At 37.5% G+C, this 22,698-nt stretch overlaps 1 protein-coding gene across 3 annotated transcripts in view; it reads right to left on the bottom strand.

Annotated features, from left to right (window-relative positions):
* Window positions 1–1,089: 1,089 nt before the first annotated feature.
* LOC102234981 (ephrin-A3-like) overlaps window positions 1,090–22,698 on the bottom strand; it is a 71,479-nt gene continuing 49,870 nt past the window's right edge. For all 3 annotated transcript variants that reach the window (XM_014472541.2, XM_023331387.1, XM_023331388.1), the window contains exons 3-6: window positions 16,166–16,458; window positions 14,238–14,303; window positions 13,299–13,376; window positions 1,090–5,327 (exon numbers count right to left, since the gene is read on the bottom strand). In XM_014472541.2, coding sequence (XP_014328027.1) covers window positions 5,209–5,327; window positions 13,299–13,376; window positions 14,238–14,303; window positions 16,166–16,458 — 556 coding nt within the window. In that variant the 3' untranslated portion in view covers window positions 1,090–5,208. The remainder of the gene's footprint in view (window positions 5,328–13,298; window positions 13,377–14,237; window positions 14,304–16,165; window positions 16,459–22,698) is intronic.

The following is a 22,698-nucleotide window of genomic DNA, read 5'->3' as shown; positions in this document are numbered from 1 at the left end:
GACAAAGAGCATGTTTTTTAGTGGTCAAGGTGAGGCTTTATATTTAGGTACATTGTATCAAGGACGGTGGTGATGGCATCATAGTTGACTGTTTAACTGACAGCAACATTACTGTATTGCAATGATAAATAATGAACAATAGTGAATAATGATGAAGGAGAATGACCTTCAGAATCATAAACGTAACAATAAAACCTACAGCTATGGATGTTCCAGTAAGACAAATATCTCAAACACATCTCAACTGGTTTTAGATTGAATTGAGCATGCTAACATTAAGCTTCTGGAATGGCACTTCCCGAAGCCCTGAACTCAAACATAATGAAAAACTGTGAACTTTAAAAACTGGGTCCATGATAGAATACCATCTAAATTAAACACTTGCTTTGCAAAGTAATAAAATATACAGTCATGTGCAAATTGCATAGAGAGATTTAACTAAATATTGGTGGAACTGCATGCATATATTTAGCAGTTTATCTATTTTTGTAAACCAAAAATAATAATTCAAATAAATCCTTACAAGTCACAAATAATTATGACATTTGGATCAATGGAGTGTGTTTATAATCTTCTGACAGGAGCATCATTTTGTCTCCAAATGTAGTTTTTTAATCTGCACTTTCTCTACACAGAACATTATGTTCTATTGGTGTCCTGTATGTGCTGCACTCATGTCTTGCTGTGGGATTAGATACTTCACACCTGTTTGACAAAACCTGTTGCATAAGATTACAGACAATCCTTCCTACCATAATATTATATCAGGAGCAGCTTTATCTCTTCATTATCCAGTTCAGACACTCCAGATGCTAACTGATGGTGTTTCCCCATTGCTATTCACATGTTCATCTGACGATTAAAATGATTCTCTTCCCTATTTAGAGCGGGTAAAGGTATTACTGCTTTACCCGCCTTGAAGCATCAACTTTGATATGTAAAATCACATATCCGTACATGGAAACAATATTATCAACAGAAAACTGAATTGAATTTCTCAGAAAACCTTCAACCTTATACCCGGTATAATATTCTGGGAAAATACTGACACTGTGTGGAAGGAGACGAGGAACTAAAAAGTGAGACAAATAAAGACACAAACAACAGTTTAATTAAAAGTAACATTTGTAAGCTTATTATTTTGTTATCTTGATCACTGTTATAACCTCTGTTATGGTTTGTTCAGTTTACATTTTATTTTTCAAGTTCACTTAAAGTCATTCCAGTCAAAGGTAAACATGATTGTAAATGTTGTTTCCAACGCTATTAAATGCTTTTGTTTTGCCAGACGGTTGGTCGCACATTCTCACTGAGCAAAGGAACAAAAACACAGACAGTGACTCACACAGTCTCTTACCTATTCATTCACACGCACGCACATTTACAGTGATGAACAGAAATCAGTTCTGCCTCTCACTCATTCACTCTCTTGCTCTCGTGTTTTGAGTTCGTAAGTGCAGCTTCTAGAAGAGTGATTTGCTCTTTCAGGGTGATCCTCAACCCTCCAACCCCAACATTTTAATACCTCACTTTTAATACTCACTCTTCCACTGAGAGCCATATGTACACATGGGCTGTTTCGCATAAGTCTGTTAAAGTTTGTTATTCATTTGTAGGCACAATCTCTTGTCTGTTTAACTTAGATTTTCTAGATGTGTGTTTGCACTTGTCAGTAAGAAATTCAAGACTTTAAAAATTTTAAAACTTTCATAACAATAATAGACTCTTTAACTACAAGCAAGAAGAGTAAACAGTAAGAGTTCTAATTTTCTGTGTTTTAAGTCATTGCAGTGACTGTTGATATAGTCAATTTTGGCCGAGTAGTTTCTGTTTGCCATTTCCGGATTTACGAGAATCAACACACATCTTCCATACTTACAATATGTTTTCTTGTCGTTACAAAGAGCGGATAAGAGAAATGGACCTCTGTATTTATGAACAAGGGACACAGAAAGTAACAGACTACTCATTAAATATTTTGAGACCTTGTCAAGTTTTAAAAGAAATATAAATTCAAATGCTTAAACCAGATTTATTTAGTAGAAACAGCTCAAGTTTCAAAAAAGCGTCTATTTCTAACTTTGTAAAGCAAAGAAAAAAGTTAAAGGTTGGATTTTTCATATTTTTTCAGGCTGAGATTATGCTACTGCAATTAAATGTCTATTTTGGGGTTTTTACACATCTTTAAAATAAATTTGGAAGTATATAATAACTCATTTGACCAGACATAAAATCATTAAAAAGCTTTGTGGGTTGTAGGCTATGCTTAACTCATACCTTTTCTAAAAGAATTTTCTTCATTGAAGGTAATACGAGGGACCAAGATTTTTTGTTTTTTTAAATATTATGACTAAGCAGTTTGTCTTGGTTCTCTTTCCTTAATTTATAAAGAACAACTATAAACAAATATTTCACAAAGTTTCTTATGATGGCTAACCTCATCACTAATTTCCAATGAGCTCCTTTTCAGATTCTTGCCTGTTTTGGACCCATGTCGTCGTTTTCTGCTCCCATTTTCTGCAAACTATTTTATACCCCTTGTACTTATGTATGAGTTCATTTTCCCAGGTGTTTAAGTGTTTAAAGTAATCATAGAGATAAAGAGTCAAATCTTGCATTCACATGTACTGTATGTTGCATATAATACCTTACTTTCATTGATTATGGTTGACTTGTGAGCAATAGACAGAATATGACCCCTTATCAAAACAACACAGGCGTGGCTTGTTGTTAGATCAATAAAAAAAAAACAAAGATGAAAAAAAAATTTAAATAAGTTAAAGAGATATTCCACAGCCCACATTTACATATGGCTCTCTCCATTTTAGTTTGCAAATTTTTACCCTAGATCATCCGCTCAACATAACCAAAATAAACATTTGAAGATAGATATTTACATACACTGTAAAAAAAGACCACCATTTTTCCTCTCAGTCTAAGTTGAGTTCTTTTAGGTCATTTAGAACAGCCAAAGTTAATTGTTGATGAAATTTAGACAACACCTTAAATTACAAACTTCCTTGTGTAATATCATGACAAAAATCTGAAGAGTCAAGATAACAGGAAGATGGCGGTGGATTTCCACAAGTTTTGTTAAACGTAGGGTAAAATTCCCAGATAACTAAAGGTGTCACCTGTTAAAACAATTACATTTGAGTAGCAGCCAAACTCAGTTCTAACATCTAACCAATTCTGTCAGGATCTGTTCCCCAGAAAATTATTCCGAGAAAATTAAGTAGAAGAATGGCCAAAATATTTGACCCAAGTCAAGATAATTCTTCCAAATATTGAGGAAATGTACAGTATGTGTTCTTAGTAGGTAAAAGGAGCTTTGCTCATCCTAAGTGACCCAAAATAGGAAATTGTTTGTCTGATTCAATGTGAGACAGGGAGGGAAAAAATGGACACGTCTTTTTACATAGTGTTAATATCTGGTTACAACTGTACCTCATTAATCAGCTACAGAAGAATGGAAAAGAAAACACAAATCACAAAAAAACAAACGGGAAAAAAACCCCAGAACTTCAAGTTTATAATGATTCTTACAGGACATTTCACTTCTGTATATTTCAAGACTTTGTAAATTTCATTCTATGTCTGTTGTGACATTTACACGAGTACCTGAATGCCTCATGTGCCGGTGGGTGAGCTGATGAATGACCTTATGGGCCAGCCATCAGCTCGCAGTCCATCATCATCATTCTTTTAATCAACAGTATAATCATCACCTCTGTCTGTGTTACCAGAGTCTACAGTGAACCACTCTCTACGGGAGATAATCAGGGGTGGGGGACCACGGTGAATAAGGTGCTAGTAACTATTGAAATGCTATTCTGATGCAACTGAATGATATAAATGAATTACTGTATCTCCCCACCGTAGCACTTAGTTTGCCTCTACAACGTGTTTTGTTTTTTGTTACTTGCCATACTTTTAACACCACCATGTGTGCATAAATTATCATTTGTTAGTACCATTTAAAACCCTTCTTTTAACTGCCAAGCATATTTTCTCACTCAAACAGAACCAGAACATCAAAGGTTTACAGAGAACATGGTGGAATCTTGGACCAGAGGGGAACTTGTTTGTTGATGCTTGTGGCTGTGTGAAGGAATCTCCTTCCTGCACGCTCCTCCTCTTCTCGTCTGAACAGTCTGTTGTGAGGAGGCGCGGTATTGCTGAGTGGCTGCTCCGTCGCCATCATGTGCTTTGTTAACCCCAGAGATGTCAGAAGAATAACTGAGTATTTTAACAAACAAGACGGAAATAATATCTAATTCGGAAAATTAAAACATTAACAAACCCTTGCAGTTTCTGTAAATGGCACATTTAAATTCTTTTTTTTTTCCCCCACAAAAAATTACAATATAGTAAAAGATTCATCTTTTAAATGCTCTGTATTTTCTCCGTTCCCCTTCTATAGAGTGATCAGACATAAATGTACAATGACACAGTTTAGATGGCTGATGAAACACTTGCATCTGAGCCCAGTGGTGTTCTTTTCTGGGTGTGTGTATAAACTATTAGCTACTCTGTCTAGTTTCCTAACCAGACCCAGCGCAGATCATTTGTTGGGTTCTATATATTTTCCTTTGCAGATTAGGACAAGCTCCCAGCATTAGAAACAAGAAAAGAAAAGGCATTATCAGTTCAGTTCTGCTGAAATCTGCTCCTTTCATCTTGGTGCAAGAAACTATGGCAACTAGCCCTAAGAAAGTGTTCTAGCCAATCAGGTCCAAAAAAAATTCTTCAAACCATTTATAATTGGGTGGCTGGAGTTCTTTCTTTTAAGTGGAGGTTTTAGCTCCTCCTCTCTGGTTGTATAAATGCTTAGAGGGCTGAGCGTGATTCAACAAGCTCACCCTGCGGCCTGCTCAGACGCGCAGGCAAGCAGATGCACACAGAAACAAAACACAGTCAATGGCACCTGCACCTGCGAGAACAGGCTGTGTTTAGCACAACTTAACAGTTCGGTCTGTGTCACCGAGTCCCTCAAGGTCTTTCGGTGCTCCCTTAAAAAAAAACAGCTGTCCAAATTTACTCATTTGCATGTTGACGATTGAAAAACGTATAGCTTAAAAAAAACCCTGCTGCTCTTCCCCTCCTGCTTCTTCATGCCCTCGCTTTTCCCTCTGACCCAGCTCTCCCACACGCTGACAGTGAACATCTTCCCCGAAAGGCATGGTGACGCTGACGGCACACCTGCTGCTAGGAGATGAAGAGGGCAGCAAGGAAGAGCATCGTCACTGTTAGGAGAAGTCGATCCCTGGATGGACTGCTTCCGCTGACACTCTTCTCCAGTTTGGGAACAAATGGGTTGTATTCATCTGTGAAATAGAAAAAGAAGAAACAATATCTTAAGACACCTTATCCCACCGCCACTTACCGATGAGATTTCCTTCAAAATCTCATTGGTAAGATTTTGAAGGAATTTGAAGGAAATCCAGTGGACATTTTGAATCTTTTTCATTTCTCACTTTTGCAGTTTTAGTTGCATGATTGTGAAGCCATTTGCAAGGGAACATTTTGTGTTAAAACTTGTGTTAGTACCTACCTTCTTTGGTGAGATTTCGTACAAGCTTTCCTAGCTGGTTTATAATACTTTTCTATTATCCACATATAGTCTACTGCAAGGAAATGCGGTTCTATTGTGTTTGAACAGGAGTCAGTTGATCTTGTGTCAGAATAAGAGCTTAAAGAAAAAAGCAGACAATTACTTGAACTTTTTAATTACTCAGTTTGTACCTACTTACTTAAAATTTGTATATTAGCAAATGATAAGTAAGTAGGTACAAAATTATTTGTTTATTGTTATCAGATGGAATTAAACTGGTTACATGTGGGTACAAAATGGCAGCAAGAATTGCAGATCTGAAAACAAAAATGTATTCGTTAGGCAAAAAACTTTTCTGCCAAATAGAAATGCGTTAATAAATAGACCATATACGTAATAGCAGCTGTTATCAGAGCTTTATTGTCTTAATACAGTGACACATTTCTATAATAATGTTGGACAGAGACACAATAAGTGCTGTAAACCTCTTCCAGCTCCAGGCATTTACACCTGGTGATAATCTAAAAATAGTTTGTATTCTTTTGTTCATGAGTAGACATCGACTGTTGATGTGTAATCAATGAACAAAAGAGAAAAAAAAAACAGAAGCAGACATCTCGCTGCATGCCAGCACCTTTGAGACATGTGCAGCAAAACACACCCAAGTCACTTGATTAATGAGCATGGAGGCGAGACAGAAGCACAATTTTTCGTCTGCACAAAAGTCAGCTGAGGCCGATTAGTGGTTCTGTTTGCGGTCTAGAGATAAGGAAAAAGTGGTGATGCGCTCAGTGTTCTCCACCCAGCACTGTATTTAGCTCCAGAATATTTCCAGCCACCCTGTGGGTCAAACAGCACAGTAATGACCGGCTGACACCTGGTTTTAGAGCAGGCCTATTCTGGTGTGCTCGGCGGGGCAGTCTAATGAGGTCTATGCAGCAGTGGCCCTCAGGTTAAATGCTTTGTCCAAGCATGCAGCTGAGGGAGTCAGGACACTCTGTTACCTCGCTGTGTTTCTCTGCAGCTGACTGACAGAGGAATGTGACTTTAAATACGCAACAAGCAGACTGGAGAGAATCTTGCATAACTAGTCTAAAATCTGGCTCTATGCCTCATTACACTGACACACACGGCCCTGTCTGTCACAGGCAACAAATTAGTACTGGCAGACGGTGTGAGCTGTATATGCATCATTGTATGGCCTTGTGGCATGGTAAAAAGATCTACTGTTGATGTAAACAGCATTGAGCCTGAATGTGTACTGCTTGGGTCTTCTTTGTGTGAATACTTTCCATCGGAGCTGGCAAAAATCATATGCAGAGTTCCACTTATTCAATACCTACATGGCACTATCTCAGATTATAACTGGTAACAAGATTTGGAAATGATACATAGCTTTACATTACAATGTCACTAGGTGAAAATGAACCCATTCAAGGACTGAGCAGATGCATATAGAACAAATCAGTGCATGGCTGTGCCATAACTTTCTTCAGCCAAATAGAAACAAAGCTAAATCTTTGGACCTAGAGAGGAACAATAAACATTCAGTGAACAGCTTCATTTTTACAGCTAGAAGCTTCTGATCAGGCCTGAAATCTGGGTGCAGTGATGGCAAAAAGAAAACTGGTAAAACTAAACCAGTATGAAATGAAGCCTCCATAACAAGATTGTACTGTTACTTCAGTGAAAACAATTAGAGGAGAAAAGTAGCCCTGGAAAACCATCATGGTTTCTGGAAAATATATATTTTATTATTGTTTACATTCACAGTTGAGACCGGAAGAGTGAAGTCAGGTTAACACAGGTGTTAAATTCAAAACTACATTTTAATTCTTCTGTAAAATGGCGGTATTATCAACCTTGTGCTTCAGTGTTGCTCTTTATTTTTGAGACAAACATTTCTGAAAAAAGAAAAGAAAAAGTTGTTTCACTGCTGTGTGCACGTTTATTTTAAGGGCATGTTCTGGTGTTGCGGTTGTATGTTTAATTATTCACCAAAGATGTACAGTGTGTCATGTTGATCAATTACCATGCTGCCACGAGACAGATGCTTCCCCTCAAGTAGGAGCTAAAAATGACCTTATAAAGAGCAGTCTATAAACCGGCATCGTTCGCAGTTATTGAGTTACAGATATAAATACAAACACAGCCGAAAGGCACTTCAGAGCATCTTTAATGTGATGCTACCCAACTGGATAATATAATATCCACACTTTTAAAGCAACACTCTGTAGATCAATATAAAGACAACATATTATATTTTAAAGAAGATGAATTTAGTCCTAACATGAGACAAAGGTTATGACAAATATATGACAGAGTTTAAGCGCTACTGTAGATTAAAAAACAAATAACATGGCAACTCAGAAATTTCTATATTAACTTTAAATCACATGTGCATCTCATAACTTCACTGTCTCCATCTTAGATAACTTATTGCATAGTTGGCTTATGGTAGTTTAATTACTGACATTTTTTATGAATTTTAGTAAAAATCTGAGGTTTTTGTATGCAACTTTATGACTTTTAAAATTTCAAAAGATAACATTTTTTCTTGTAAATATGTCAAATTAATTTGGAAATTTACTCCTTGGTGGAAACAATATTCTTCTCTTTGCTTTACAATGACCTCAACACCCAGTCATAAACATAGATTCAAACTTTGTACATTCCTAAAAAGAAAAAAAAGAGAGAGACACGCAAGAGTGAACAGTCCAGTGCAATGTTCATGAGTATTATTTAGGACACTTGGTAGAAAGACGGAGTTGAGTTTACAGTCTCAAAGAGAGGTACAATAGGCTAAATTAAACTCATTCTGTTGAAACCTTTAAAGTTCACAACCTTTAAAAATTATATTTCCATGTGATTTTAAGCTCAACGCCAAAAAACAGCAAATTGAGTTCTGAATAAATTAATGTCCAAATAAGAGAACAGATTTTCAATGAGTTGTAACACAGTGGGAAAGTGGTAAACTTTCTGAGCAGCTTTTTGAAACTTGAATTACAGGCTAAACAGAACAGAGCCTTCAGATGTGTTTATATTTATTCCAAGAAACAATTTAAGTCTGCTAAAACTTCTTCTGACGATCATTTCAACAGATAGTCTCTTACAGACATTGGATGTCCAGGGATATATTTTCTCAACAATTTCCACTGGGCAGCTGTTCTCTAATTTAGCTTTGAAAAATTCATTCTAAATTTTAAGCCATGTCAAAATTTAACCAGAGCATAGGTGTTAGTAAAACAGCATTTTTAAGCAACTTACTGTCCAACCATTAGATGAATTACCAGCTCATCCTTTTAACTGTATTTTCCTAAGGTATCTGCTTCTGTACAGTACAGTAATTCTATAAACCTATGAAAAATCCTGTTCTGCCTTTCATAAAACCATGTTTTATGCTATTCTTTAAAGTGCTTTTTTTTCAGTAGTAATCCAGTATTTCTGGAGTCTTTGTTTGAGCTTTGGTAGATTTTTTGTTGATTTTCTTTCTTCACAAATTACTATCTGAAGGTCGGATCTGGCAAAATATGCAACAGTCTTAAACAGAACGAGGGAAAACATTATCTAGCTTGATTATACTGTGTGAGATACAGTATGTTTTCAACAGGAAACCTTATGAATCACCTTATCAATGCTAGAATAATATTTAAGAAAAACACCAAAGTAGTCTTATCTTTGGCATTTCTCAGAGATATAACCAAAGAAATTGGAACATAATGTGACAGCATTACAAACAGTTTTTCCATGACTGCAGTCATTAAAGTCATGATTTCAGTACTTCAGTTTTTAAGAGTATGGAATAAAAAGGAAACAATTTAGCTCTTTACCCTCTTCTGAAATATACATATTGCATACTGCATTACTTTAATAAGACATATTGTATATTGTATACAATATTGTATACATACTGTATATATTGTATATGTATATTGAAAAGTGTCCTTAGAAAAGAGGAGGGGAGTTCCCTTAGTTTATTGTTTTGTATTATTTTATACCTGAGTAAAATTTTGGGGTATTCTACCCACCTATGCCATCAATTCAGAGCCAGCTTTTGGATGTTTTGTTGAAACGGTAGAGGCAAACAGATGTGTAGCCAGCTTTAGCAGATAACAGAAGGTTTCTATTCTCTTGAGCTTTTAGCATCTGTAACGGAACATGATGGATTTAGAAATGTTGTCAACCTCTAGGACATTTCACAGTGAAGGTAAAATGATGAGGCTGGTGAAAAGCACAGCTTTATGATCACCATGTAGCTGTGGCTCAGATGTTGCTGTTTGAGTGGTTTAATAGAAAATAATGGGATTGTATTTTTCTAATGCAGTTGATATGTGCTGCCCTTTATAGCTAAAGTCTGCCTTGTCTTGAGGAAACAAAAGAAGAGTGATGTTTGTATTAATGATTCTAGCAGCACATTTAGTGTTAAATGCTAAAATAAGATGCTAAAGACATAATAATTTAATGTTGCTCCTATAAGCTCTAGTATTACAGCGGCTGCTCTCTATCAAGCACAGTGGGATGTCTCCTCTGCTTCTAATGTAATCATTTCTGATCACTCATTGCAGGAAGGTCACCAAAAATATTTTGACTCCAGTACAAATAATATGTTATAGTTCCCTGCTAAGTTGTGAACTGAAGTAGTTCATAACTGAGCAGTTAGAAATGATACAGAAATCAGAAATTGTCCACAAACCTCTGATCGGTGCATCTCTAGAGTTAAAACTTTTGAGAAGTGCAGCTGTAAATAAGCATTAATAATGGGTAGAAACTGTAATTGCCAGAGTAAATGGAATTAAAGAAAAGTGCTCAGATTTTGCCTTTGATGGTCGAACTCGATCGTCAGTTGCAGTAACCTCCGCCAACACAATGTGTAAATGAGCCTCCTCCCACGGAAAGCCATCAGTAATCACATGGCTGCACAGGGAGCTGCAATCTGTGTTGTAAATGAGATCTAAATGAAATCTAATACTACAGGGCATATTCAGGGGGGACACTCAGTTGAGCTGTGGACATTGATTGAACGCCTAGGAAATAAACTATGAGCAGTGAATGAGGAAAAGAGATGGGGGGGCTTGCAACATTCAGGGAAGTTCACTTAGGGCTATCTGAGTACCAGTTGTGATGTGATGAATATAAACATCAGTCAGGGATGGAGAACGGGAAAACAACTACATTTCTGTTTACAGTTCACTTAAAAATGCCCATCTCATTTTATAACTTGGTCTTATGCCTCTGAAGCTATTTATTTAATGAGGGACATAAAACTTCAGGTGAGACTGGCCCATATAAAAGTCTCGTTGATCTGTACTCAGCTACTGTGTCAGCAGTTCAAGTTTACAACAGTTTCCAGCAATTCAGGGAAAAACACCTTAGAAGGAAATTAAAGTGCACATTCTAAGTTTTACATGCACTCATTGTTGAAATGGATATCATAAATCCATGTGTCCAGGTTTCAACCACTGATGTGATAAACTTGAGGAGTTTGGAAATAGTTTTCCTCTTTCATTATTCTACACCAAAAGGTCATCAGCAAAGATGAAAGAAAAAAAAGAAAAGTGAAAAAGTTAAGAAAATGTAGCTTACTTGTAACTGATATTGCTATTATTGTATTTACTATTACAATTACTTGTCACACTCTGATGAGTGAATATTTGGCATAACTTAGAAGTGTTGGCCACAATTGCATTATGTTTTAAGGCCTAATTTTGATGTTTTCAAGACATCAATATATGTTCCTACAACATATTACTTGGTATTAAAATAAAAAAGAAAGAGAAAAATTTATAAATGTAACTGCATCTATTTATATATATATATATATATATACTGTATATGTACGTGTGTGGGCATGTGGGCGTGTGGGCGTGCGTTGTGTGTGTATTAAAAGGGAAAAACTCAATTTCACACATCAGAAGGTGAATAAACCGATTTAAGGTGACTTTCCTCCTCACTGCACCACTACATGTACTCCAGAGGGGAAAAATGTAAGATGGGAATTAGAGGGCAAAAAGGAAGGAAAAAAAAGATGGAGGGAAAATATGATTGAAGAGTGATGGGAGGACAAACGAAGACGGGGAGGAATTTGAACAAACTGGCATGACCTGGAGCTGTTTGTCGCAGCTAGTCGGGAGTTTTCTCCTGACGGCTATTAAAACAAACTGATTTATTACACAAATGCAAATGTGCATACAGACACACAGCAACAGAGCAACATGTTTTACAAGCTGCATTACGTCTGTACTCTCTGGTTGTGTAATATTTGGGCTTGGCGTACATGTTGGTTTCAGTTGAGGTGCTGTTGTCATAAGAAAAACAGTATACCTTATTATCCATGATGCCAGAGTTTCTTACACACTTAATTTCATTAATTATTGATTAATTTATTATTTATTATGTATAGCTTATTTATTCACAGTTCTTATTCATAGTTGTTGTTTTGTCTTTGGCTTTTTTTGAGTGTCAACAAATTGACATTGTAGGAATACAAAGACAAATGCCGTCCTTGAATCTTTGATTTACTGCTGTAATAAATTGAGACCTTTTCGCTAGCTCCTCATCTACGGTGGGACTCCAATTAGAGAGGTGACATGGAAGCAGAGCCCTTAATTTAGCAGAGTTTAATGAAGGTTTGCACTTTCCATCCAAATTACAGAACCAGTTGTATGGTATCTGCAACACAACAACAGCAAAAACATAAAGTAATTATACATATAATGTCTATGTCATATATGTGACATTCAGCTCACTAATTAGCTTATTATCAGTAACACTGATGAATTACACTGCAAACTTATAGTAAACAAAGTCATAACAAGCACTGCTGCAGGAATTACATCCTAACATGACTATAAACCCCATATCAACATCATAAGAAACAATATAAAACTCACATTTTCAGTCACGCATACAAAGTTCCTTGCTTGCTGGGCTGCAATAAAGAAATGAAACTCCTAGCTGTTGCGTGACCCAAATATTATCAGTCCAAATTTGCGCTCTAGTGGGGATTCAGAACAACTGCCAAGAAACAGTAAATGTGGAAACACGATTACTGTAAATTATAGGTATGCTTTAATTGCTGTCAATTAAAACTGACTAAAACTAAGCTATGTTAAACGGGAAAGTGTTTTAGGATGCCAAAGACAAATACATAAGATCTGAATCAGCCTTTTTTTTTTCTTAATGATTTTTTTCAACACTATTCTCTGTGTGATAATCACAAAACTGTATGTACTTTGCAAATAGCCTGGAAATATGCAGAAGAGGTGTAAAATGAATATTCATGCAGTTGCTTAGCAAGATCAGTTCTCTGACAAGCCAGCTGGTGCTGTGAAGTTAAATGGGATGAATGTCATTTTGGAAAATGGCACATTTCACCCTCGTTAAATGTGTGCTGCCACTCAGATGTTTCATATCAGTGACCTATTTAATAATAATCCAGGCAACCCTGGAAACTTGTGTGCAAAAGCATTATTAATTTTCTTTAATAGTACTTATATTCTCAATATTTATATACGTATTAATAGTACACACCATAAGTTTTTCTCTAGTTCACTTGTATTTCTTTATTTATCATGCTTCGTAACACCCATGCTTTCCATCTTTGTATACATAATGCTACAGACTACAAATGTTACTGAAATTTAATTTACATTCACACTTTTCATCAAATTGCCTAGATGTCATGAGTATAGATCTGCATGTTACACTCTAACCTAATTTCATTAGTATGTTTTTAAACACTTACCAATATCATCGATTTTTAGGCCTGGTCTCAGCGTGTAGTCTGGTTCTGTGGGCTCTGGCTCATCATCCACATCAGAGGCTTGCAGGGAGAGAGAGAGAGAGTGAAAACAGAAGAAATTGTGTGAAACTAAATCACAGCTGACCAGAGAGCTGGGGTTTAAACTACTGTTCCAGCCTAAAGGATTTTAATTACATCCATTCTGACATCTTGAGGGGGAACATGCAAGAGAGTGGCAAGACAAGGGTGCAGAGGTTAAAAAAGCCCAGAGCAGACCAGACTGACAAGCTGTAACATCAGCAGAGCTCTCAACAAAGAGATGGGAAAGAGAGAAAGAGGGCTGTGAGGGACGGCAGATCAAAACTGAAGAGGGCCAGTGTGCGAGAAGAAAGGGATGGAGTTGCAGAGTTGAAGGAGGGAGGAGAGGTTAATACTACAGGGCTGTGGAAGTTAAAAGGACCGGACAGGCTAGGGATCAAAGACTGTGTGTACACGAGCATGAGTGTGTGTGACCGCATGTGTGAGCGGGCGGAGAAACTGAAAGGTGGCAGCAGAGAAAGAGAGAGAGAGCAAGAGAGAGGGGAAGCATAACGGTACGTATACATAGCCACCCACTGACCGAACAGAGCAATTAATGGATTCTGACAGGGAGCGGTGGAGAAAGGGTGAAAGAGCAGGAAAGAGAGGGGAAGAGGACAGGAAGGAGGCGGAGGTGATGGGGTCTTTAAAGCAGAAACTACTCTCTGTGGAGGAGGAAATCGGGGATAAAGGGAAGAAGGGGACAATGAGGAGCAATGAGAGGGGACTTGTGTGTTTTTTTTTAGATTGAAAAAGGTCTGTGGTCTGACAGATGGCGGTCCATAGGTAAAAATCTGCAGCAAAGTCTGAGCGCTTCAACAGAGGTCAAACCGCATACAAACAAAGACACAGCATGGAGCATACCTGTGGAGCAGCAGACGTACACGCGTAGTCTAAGACAGCTGCGTCCGTGGTGGTGAGTGGGCGTGGCTGCGCAACATAAAACAAACAGCAGATCAAAATGGTGAACACACAAGAGACAAGTTTGTTTCCTCTTGTTAGCTGCAGATATTATGTACAGTAAAAAGTACCTTTATCAGGGTTTTAATACGATGTGGTATTCTTTTGTTTAAATTTTACTTTAATTTAAAGTACCAAAGGAACAAACCACATATTTCATTGCTGCTCTATTTAATAATAATAACACTAGTGAATTTCATTTATAATGCACTTTAAATTTATAGAAATCTTAATGTGCTACAATCAATAAAACAGTTAAGAGAAAATAGATTAAATATTTAAAATTTGAAATTAGAACAAGATACATTCCTTAAAAGGAGATAAGAGCAAAACGAAGGCTTTAAAATTGTTTTTACCCAATGTGCAAAAAAGAGAATAGGAAAAGTAAATTTTTTTACAGTTTATTCATGTGAAAATTCAAGCATGAATGACAATAATTGTAAAAGAAATCTATTCAGCTCATTTGGTTTCTGTTTAATGCCAGGCTGACAGGTATCAGTGCTTACAGGGATTCTTACAGACTTAATAACATCCAGGCACCTGCACTTTTCTAGCACTGCCTGGTGTCATAATTATCTAGAAAGCATGTTCTAAACCTCTCTTTTAGAATTTAAGAATAGGTCACATACTCTCTTAAAGCTTAGAAATGTTTTATTTGAATAATTCAACCAAACAACTCATTCAAAAATGGAAAAATACGTACTTCCATCGGATCATTTTAAGTCAATTATGAGGTTTTGGAAACAACACCCAGTGGAAAACTAAACAAAGACCAAGACATAACTTCTGTTTGTGACAGAGCTGAGCAGCTTTCTTACTGCTGCGCAGCGGAGCAGAACGTTCTGGAGACATCTTCCATTAAGCATTGTGGGCTGAATGGGCACGGCACTGATTATAGACGTTTGTTTATGACATTTGTTGTCGAACTGTTTGCTGACGAGACCCAAAGTTCATTACTCATGTCATTTTGGCACAAGGTGCAGCGAGTTAATTTGATGAGCAGTCAACAAAATGAATGAGTCTGCTAGACTGCAAGGTGATGTGATTAGATGTGAAGCAGTAATTTGTTATCCTGAAATGATACTGTGTTCTACTTGGCTCGGAAGTCAGATCTGGGAGTTACGTGTGATCCAACTTAACCATTCTCCAGTTGAATGTTGGAAAACCAAAGGGATTTGTTAATTGTGGTGTTCAGTCACAAAGCTAACCACAATGAGCAATAACAGCCTAAAAAATATGCCTAAATATCTTTATTCTACCCATTTCAACCTAACAGAATATTTTTCTTACGATGCTTAATACATGCCATGTTAGATTTTGGAGGTGGTTTTGGTGAGAAACTTCACGTTTCTAAGCCAGATTATGATTTTGAGAGCATTTAAGTGAGTTAGTAATGCAATAATATAATTCAGATAATTCTAGTCAGTCAATTCTAGTAAACAGTAATCATCTGGTCATGTATTAAAATTCATATATATATATTTTCCAATCAGGGAACGCAGAACACATTAGTCTGAAGGTGCATTTCTTCAAGGAATTCCAAGTGTGAAAGTAGTGCAGCATTACCATAAGATAGACTAACTAATTATGTTAATTTTATGTCAATTTACATAAAATTACTAACTAATATGAGTATCTATAAAATGTATGCCTGCATGTAGGATTAGCTTATTTAATCTTAAAACTAAGTGTTTGTCAACTGCTCCCTCTCAATTTACAGTTTTCTCTTTAAACCTTCAGCAATTCATTATTTTTTCTGTCCTTTAACACTCTAAGGACATCAGTTATACTGACATATTCTCGGTGCAGGTTGCAAGTTCAACTCCACTCACAGATGTAGTAGTATTCCTGGCCGACGTGGAACTCGTAGCCCAGCGAGAAGGCGCTGTAGCGCTGGAACTTCTCCGAGAACTTGATGGGTGCGTGGGGGGCGTGGGGCCGGTTGCACTCCCACCTCTTGAAGCCAAGCTGAGGGTCGCAGTTCCTGTAACCACGGTAGCTGACCATGTAGAGGATGTACTGCTCTCCGGTGCCCACCATGCGCTGGCTGTCATTGTAATGAGGGCAGTAGATGTCCAGGTAGTCGTTGACGTTCACCTGCATCGTGTAACCCTCCCTGCGGAGACTGTGCAAACAGGAAAAACAACACTGAGTATGAAATTCTACATTAAGTATCTAAATTGGCATTAAGCTATGTCAATTTAAATAAATTACTATATTATGTAAGAGTTGCTAATTACTAATTATAATTTATTAAAATTGCTAATTACAATTTACATAAAATTACTATGCCATTTTACATAAATTATTCCACAACTTATGTAGGTGTAGCCTTTTTCTTTTTTCAAATTATTTTGAATAAACTAATCACTCAGGATGTTCAACGAGTCCGGTCCATTCTTTCGATTTACAAACTAATAGGTACTAATGAAATCAATGCACATGATAAATTACATCTATTCAGAACCCTAAAAATGTTTACATATTGTCAAGTTTTATGTAATAAACCAGTATTGCAACCAGCTTATAAACCTGTTCTTTGTAGGCTTCAGAGGTTTGTTAGAGAACATTAGTGACCAAGAAGCATCATGAAAAACACACACCAGACAGGTCAAGAAGAAAGTTACAGCTTAAATAAGCGATGGATTATACAACAATATTAAACTTTGAACATAGTATAGAGGCAGGGGAGGATAGTTTTAATTAAGAGACAGCTGAGAGGCATGTGGTAAATCTGGAGCTGCTGCAGCAACCCAGAGCTCAGGTGGAAGAATCTACTGACAGGTCAACTGTTAAAAGGTAAGCAACTACCCAACGAAAATTACAAGAAATCAAGTTTACTACTATTACTATGGTTTAGCATCATGAAGGAGACACAGCAAACATATAAAAGAAGACTCTCTAGTCAGATGACACCAAAATGAAACTTTCAAAGTGTGTGCAGGAAAATGAACACTGTAAATCACCCTGGACACCCCTTCCCCATCGTAAAACATGGAGGTTCCAGTATCACCTGTCAGTATTGATGCACTGCACATATTCATAAAACGTTACACAACTTTAGACATTATAAAACATTATGCAGCATTTTTGATGAAACTATGAACATTTAAAAGAGAATCAAAGCAAAAGTTCCACCCTTTTTTTAATATGTAGTATCTTTCAATCTTCAAACAAGTAAAAGTTTTAATTATCAGCAGATTTGAGCAATTTCATCTACACTCATGTTAGCCATGTAGTCTGCTGTTAAAATTCCACCAAGACGTGATGCAAATACATCAGAATGTAGTGTTTGCATTCTTTCTGCAGGAATGCCTTCACCTTATCCAGATATTAATAACACAAAGCATGTGTGTGTTTGTGTTTATTCCTGCCGGGTTATTGTATTTAAAGAACGTAGAGCTTCCTCTTCAGGATGGACTCAAGGGCCCAGGGCCACAAGCTTCTTCTCCTGGTGTCAGCGCTGCATTGTCCCCTAACCCCTGCGCTCGTACATCAACCGGAGCGCAAATGCTGTGCTCGCATCAGCCGTCAAAGTCCTGGCAATGTTCCTTTCCATCCTCCCAGCTCATATATCAGCGTCAACCCTAAAAAAGGCTCCGCTTGACAGAAAGATAAGGTCTGATTGTGAAGCTGTGTGGGCGTGGGCGTGCGGGGGTGTGTGTATGTGTGTGCGTGAGACAAAGTAAAATAGATTCTTTCCTGTCACCCAAAGGCCTCTTCCTTTCCCTCCCCGTCACACATACACAGGCCCATATCTGTGTGACACAGACCGTTTGCAGTTGTAAATCATACACACATTGATGGTCGTCTGTACACACTCACTCACTCAAAAGTTAGATATGTGGCAGGATAAAGTCACAAGGGGGCAGCAGAGTGTAATCTTTAGCCTCTCTCCCTGTTTGCCAGTTCTAGGTCACGTCTCCAGGGAGATTATTATTCAATTATTAAATGAAGATCGAACCTCTGTTCCCAGTGTCTCTGTCTCTCTCTTTCTCTCTCTTGCTGCTGCGTTTCTCGGCTCAGTTAAAACCCTTCCTGGATTTGTCTTTTTCTCAAAGCTCTTTGTTTTTTTTTATGTCTTTCTTTTAGTAACAAAGACAGTTAAAAACTCATCTTCTGCTCTCCACTCACCTTCCTTCACGTTCCCTCATTATGTCATTTACTAACCCTTTTTACTTTTTAAATATAACATTAGAAGAACAACAAAGTTTCTTTCATGTTTCCTGGAGACATAAACCAGGACAAAAACCCCCATAAAGAACAAAAGTGAGTTTCGGTCCACGAGGGAGGCGTGAATGCAAATTAAGAGAAAGAACTCTGAGAGCAGGAATGTAACAGACTTAAAAAGATACAGTTGGAGTGTTTTATGCTCCCAAACAAAAGCAAGTTTACTGAGATGAAGGGATAATGGGGGGAGGGGGGCATCTGGGGGCATCATCCTGGAGCAATCTGAAAGTAAATGACTTTCCAAAGATAAAAGCTGGCTGTAGGATTCCCACTGTACATGCGATGTTGCACAATGCACAAAACAAACACTGTATTTCATGCAGTGAGATCTAAGGGGAATATTAAGTACACACACACATGGAAACAAATAAGTGCCCAATGAAATTTTATGTAAAACTCTCATCAGAGTGCTTGAACAGCATAAGGCGAAGTAGTTTTATGTCAAGGGTAGTCAGAAAATAAGATGTGGTCAATTTAATAGTAAGATTAGATAACAGGGAGTATGCAGGACGGAGGAGGCGCATGAAAAATGTATTCAGACAATCATTTCAGATATCAAACCCTTAATCTTATCTGCGCAGGAAAATACATCTGCTACTATTATGAGCACAAGCATGTTTAAACAAAATGCTTCTCATGCATGCAAAAAGGAACTTTGAAATGACTGACAGTAGAGCCTTATTTAATCTGTACAACTTAAACCAAATTACTTGTTTGTTTTCTATAAGAAAATGAACAAGATACAAACTGTAACCTGAATTTTTTTGCTGAGAAACAAATGAGTGGAGTCGAACAACAGTTGGTACATCTTCTTATACGGTAAATTTTATACAGTAAAATTTAACATATAAATTTAATCGTAACCATATGGTAAAATTCTGGCAACCACAGCTGCCGGTATTTTACTGTAAATTAGAGTTGTTGTTTTTTCTTTTTCTTTACAGTGTAGTTGTAATAGTCTGGTAAAACTGTCATACTGTTCCTGCAATCTTCTCCATTCTACAGGGGGAAATTGTAAATATAATCATTTATGACTAAAACTCATTTCTAAATTATTTATTAGTGTCACATTGTTCCAATCTCTACAATCATGTCTTTAGGTTTCACTCTCATATTTTTCATGAAGAGTGATGGACTCATCAATTGGCCAGTTTTGTTGTGAATGACCGATGAGTGATTGGCACTTCAAACAATGGAAACTCTTCTTTTTTGCATGTTCAAAAATGCATCAAAGCTAAAAAAAAAATAAGACACTTTTTAGCTTGTAAATGTTCTAAGCTCAATAGAAATAAATATGCAGATACATATTTTGCAAAAGATTTGAGGATATTCTTTAATTTCTGTTCAATTTAAAACTATTACCTCTATCAAGCACTGTGCAGCTACTTACTACTTGTTACTTTTAAGTGTTGAAATAAAAATGAGCTCCAGTAAATCTTGCTGTATGTTTTACAGTACTTAGAAAAGAAGTGGAAAACATCAGGTCAGACCTAAAGAAACATGGAAGTTAGTATCAGAGAGTTGATATTATCCTACCTCTTGCTCTTTGACTGCGACTGCGTATTTGATTATGTTCTATTAAATTGTGATTTTTTTTTCACATTTTTAAAATCCCCACAAATTTTCTCTCTTTGAAGTGCCACCTGCCTAGTTAAAGCTGATAAGAGTCCAGTTCAACGAGTCGCCTCTTCAGCAGCACAACTCAGAGGAGCTGAACAGCAGTTTCCAAGAGCCAACACACACTTATATATAAACAGATCCTCCAGCGAGATGGAGAGATGGAAAGATCGGCAGGAGAGATGGAGGACTTATAAGATGAGACAAGGGGTAGTTGGGGTTAAAAAGCAGCAGAGTGTGGCCACTGGGGAGCAGAGAGAGATAGCAACAGCTAAGAGCAAGATCAAAGAAGGCCCGGATCAATGTCACTACTGTAAAAATCACATCAGTGAGGGTGTGAGGGGGAGACTTACAGAGGGCATGTTGCCGATATAAATCAGTCAGAGGCAATATAATGCCACAGAGTTGCCCCCTGCCTGCCTATTATCTGCCTCGCCTCTCGGAGTATCGTGCTTCAATAAAACACTTTGACAGAGAGCGCAAACAGCCCGTTTTGTAGAACGAGCTTCAAGGACTGCCTTACTTCTCCTGCTGTTCATTAAAAGGGGCTATTGGGGCTAAGATAGTATTGGAGGAAGCTGCACAGCAATGCAATCCCTACGGCATTAAAAAAAAGATACAACAGAATAATAAAAAGATTTTATTTATTTATTTATTTTTGAATTAAGGTGAGCTGTGTTATAATGAGAGGCAATGCCTAAGTCTAGAAAAAAATCTGAAAACATGAAGGTACACCTTTTAAAGCAGCTTTCAATACTGGAATGAAAACAGACAAATAACAGTGCACATCACAACTATCTGCAATTATGAGACTCAGCTACTATTATTGCAACAAATAATAGTACAGCCGCCTGTGTTGAGCATTAGTGTTGTGATCCTGGTCCTTAACTGAGATTTTTCCTTATATGACTTGTAAAAATGTCATATGTGAAACTACTACAAATATTCTTATGATCTAAGGTTTTACCCAGAAAGTTAGCTCTTTCAGGTTCTTTTCCATTTGTAGAGCCGACGGTGGAGTGTACTGCTAAATATTTACTTGGTTAGTCAGATACGTGCAGTGTTGCACAACTGTATGTGTTTTCCAATTGATTTAGTAGCAATATGAAAAATTCCAAAGGTATTTGTAAAGCGTTTAGTTGAAAATGCTACAAATTATTTCATAATTCCACTTTTTAAAAGTTGTCATCTTTCTGCAGATACGTTCCAACGCCATGTTGAAGGGGAGGCGAACGCTGCTCAACAACAGTGCCCGATAAGTGGGTTTATCCCAGTAGGTGATATTCAGACACTGAGGATTTACGTGTCTAAGTTTTTCTGTTTACTATTTCTATCTGCTGAGCACTTGGCCATCAAAGTACAACCCTACATGGGGTTGATTAGGCTGCAGTGGGTGTTTGAAGCTGTTTGACAGTCAGCAAACTACCAAAAAAGAAAGATAAAAATATAAATGCCAAGATAAAACAAGGTTACAGAAATCAAAGGAGGCACCGCAGATGGACATAAGGTTGGGACAGATTAAAAGTTGTCCAGTAGCGTAACAAAAAATTGCCAATCAGGATTTTTAAAAGCTTCTCTGCCTCCTGGGGCCTAAAATCTTAATCGCATCTCAGTTTGGTACAGAGATGCGAACACTGTTGCGGGAGGACTCCAATCAGTCAGCGGAGCGGTAGGTATAATTGAATGGCTCCCCTGCTGAACGGAGACTCCCAGAGATTTGTAGCATCAATGAGGCTCTCATCAAACACAGACAGGAGTCTTCCTCACTGCATCCTGCTCCTCTTTTCTTTTCTCTCCTAAACCCCATTCGTTCCCTCTGTTTCTGTTTGGTATTGCCTGACAGCAAGCATGTGGAGCTGATGAAAAACTTACGTGTATACGTTTGTCTGACGCCGTGAAATGGTTGACTTGATTCTAAATCCTCCCCATTAAAATCAGTATGTTTCTAGAGTGTGTCTTAACACAGCAGTATATGCTCCCTTCTCTACACACAAACCCACACTTTAACAAGCATATATAGCAGTCTAGCCCTACGCAGCGTTGGTTCATCATCGGTAATTGATCAAAGTATTAGAGCTAACAGGGATTCTTGATTAGAGCCCTCACATATGATCCAATTAAACGGGCATCTTTTCTCTTCTCCGTCCTTTTCCCACATTTGCTTCACTTTTCTGCTCTTGCCTTACCGTTTGCACACTACTGTATTTCCACTTCCTCTCTCTTTCCTTTCTCTCTTATTCCTTCAGACGTCCTCTCAAAACCTCACGGCCCGCTTTATTGGCCCCTTTGATCGAGCTGTCCGGCTCCAAAGTGGAGCCACATTCAACAAGCATACTGTCCAGCACGATTATGCTCGGTAATAAGCATGTTCTCCTCGCACAGGCATCCATCACATGTGCTTTTATTGTGGGTTCCATTCTCGCACACGCAGATAGTTGGAAGGGAGGAAATGAGCATGAAGGGAAAAACAGATGGAGAAAGGCGAGGCCAAAACACATGCTCGACCAGAAGATGAAGG

This window comes from Xiphophorus maculatus, chromosome 3 (genome assembly GCF_002775205.1).
Source record: "Xiphophorus maculatus strain JP 163 A chromosome 3, X_maculatus-5.0-male, whole genome shotgun sequence".
Taxonomy (NCBI): Eukaryota; Metazoa; Chordata; class Actinopteri; order Cyprinodontiformes; family Poeciliidae; genus Xiphophorus; species Xiphophorus maculatus.
This window is presented reverse-complemented; position numbering and strand designations above follow the sequence as displayed.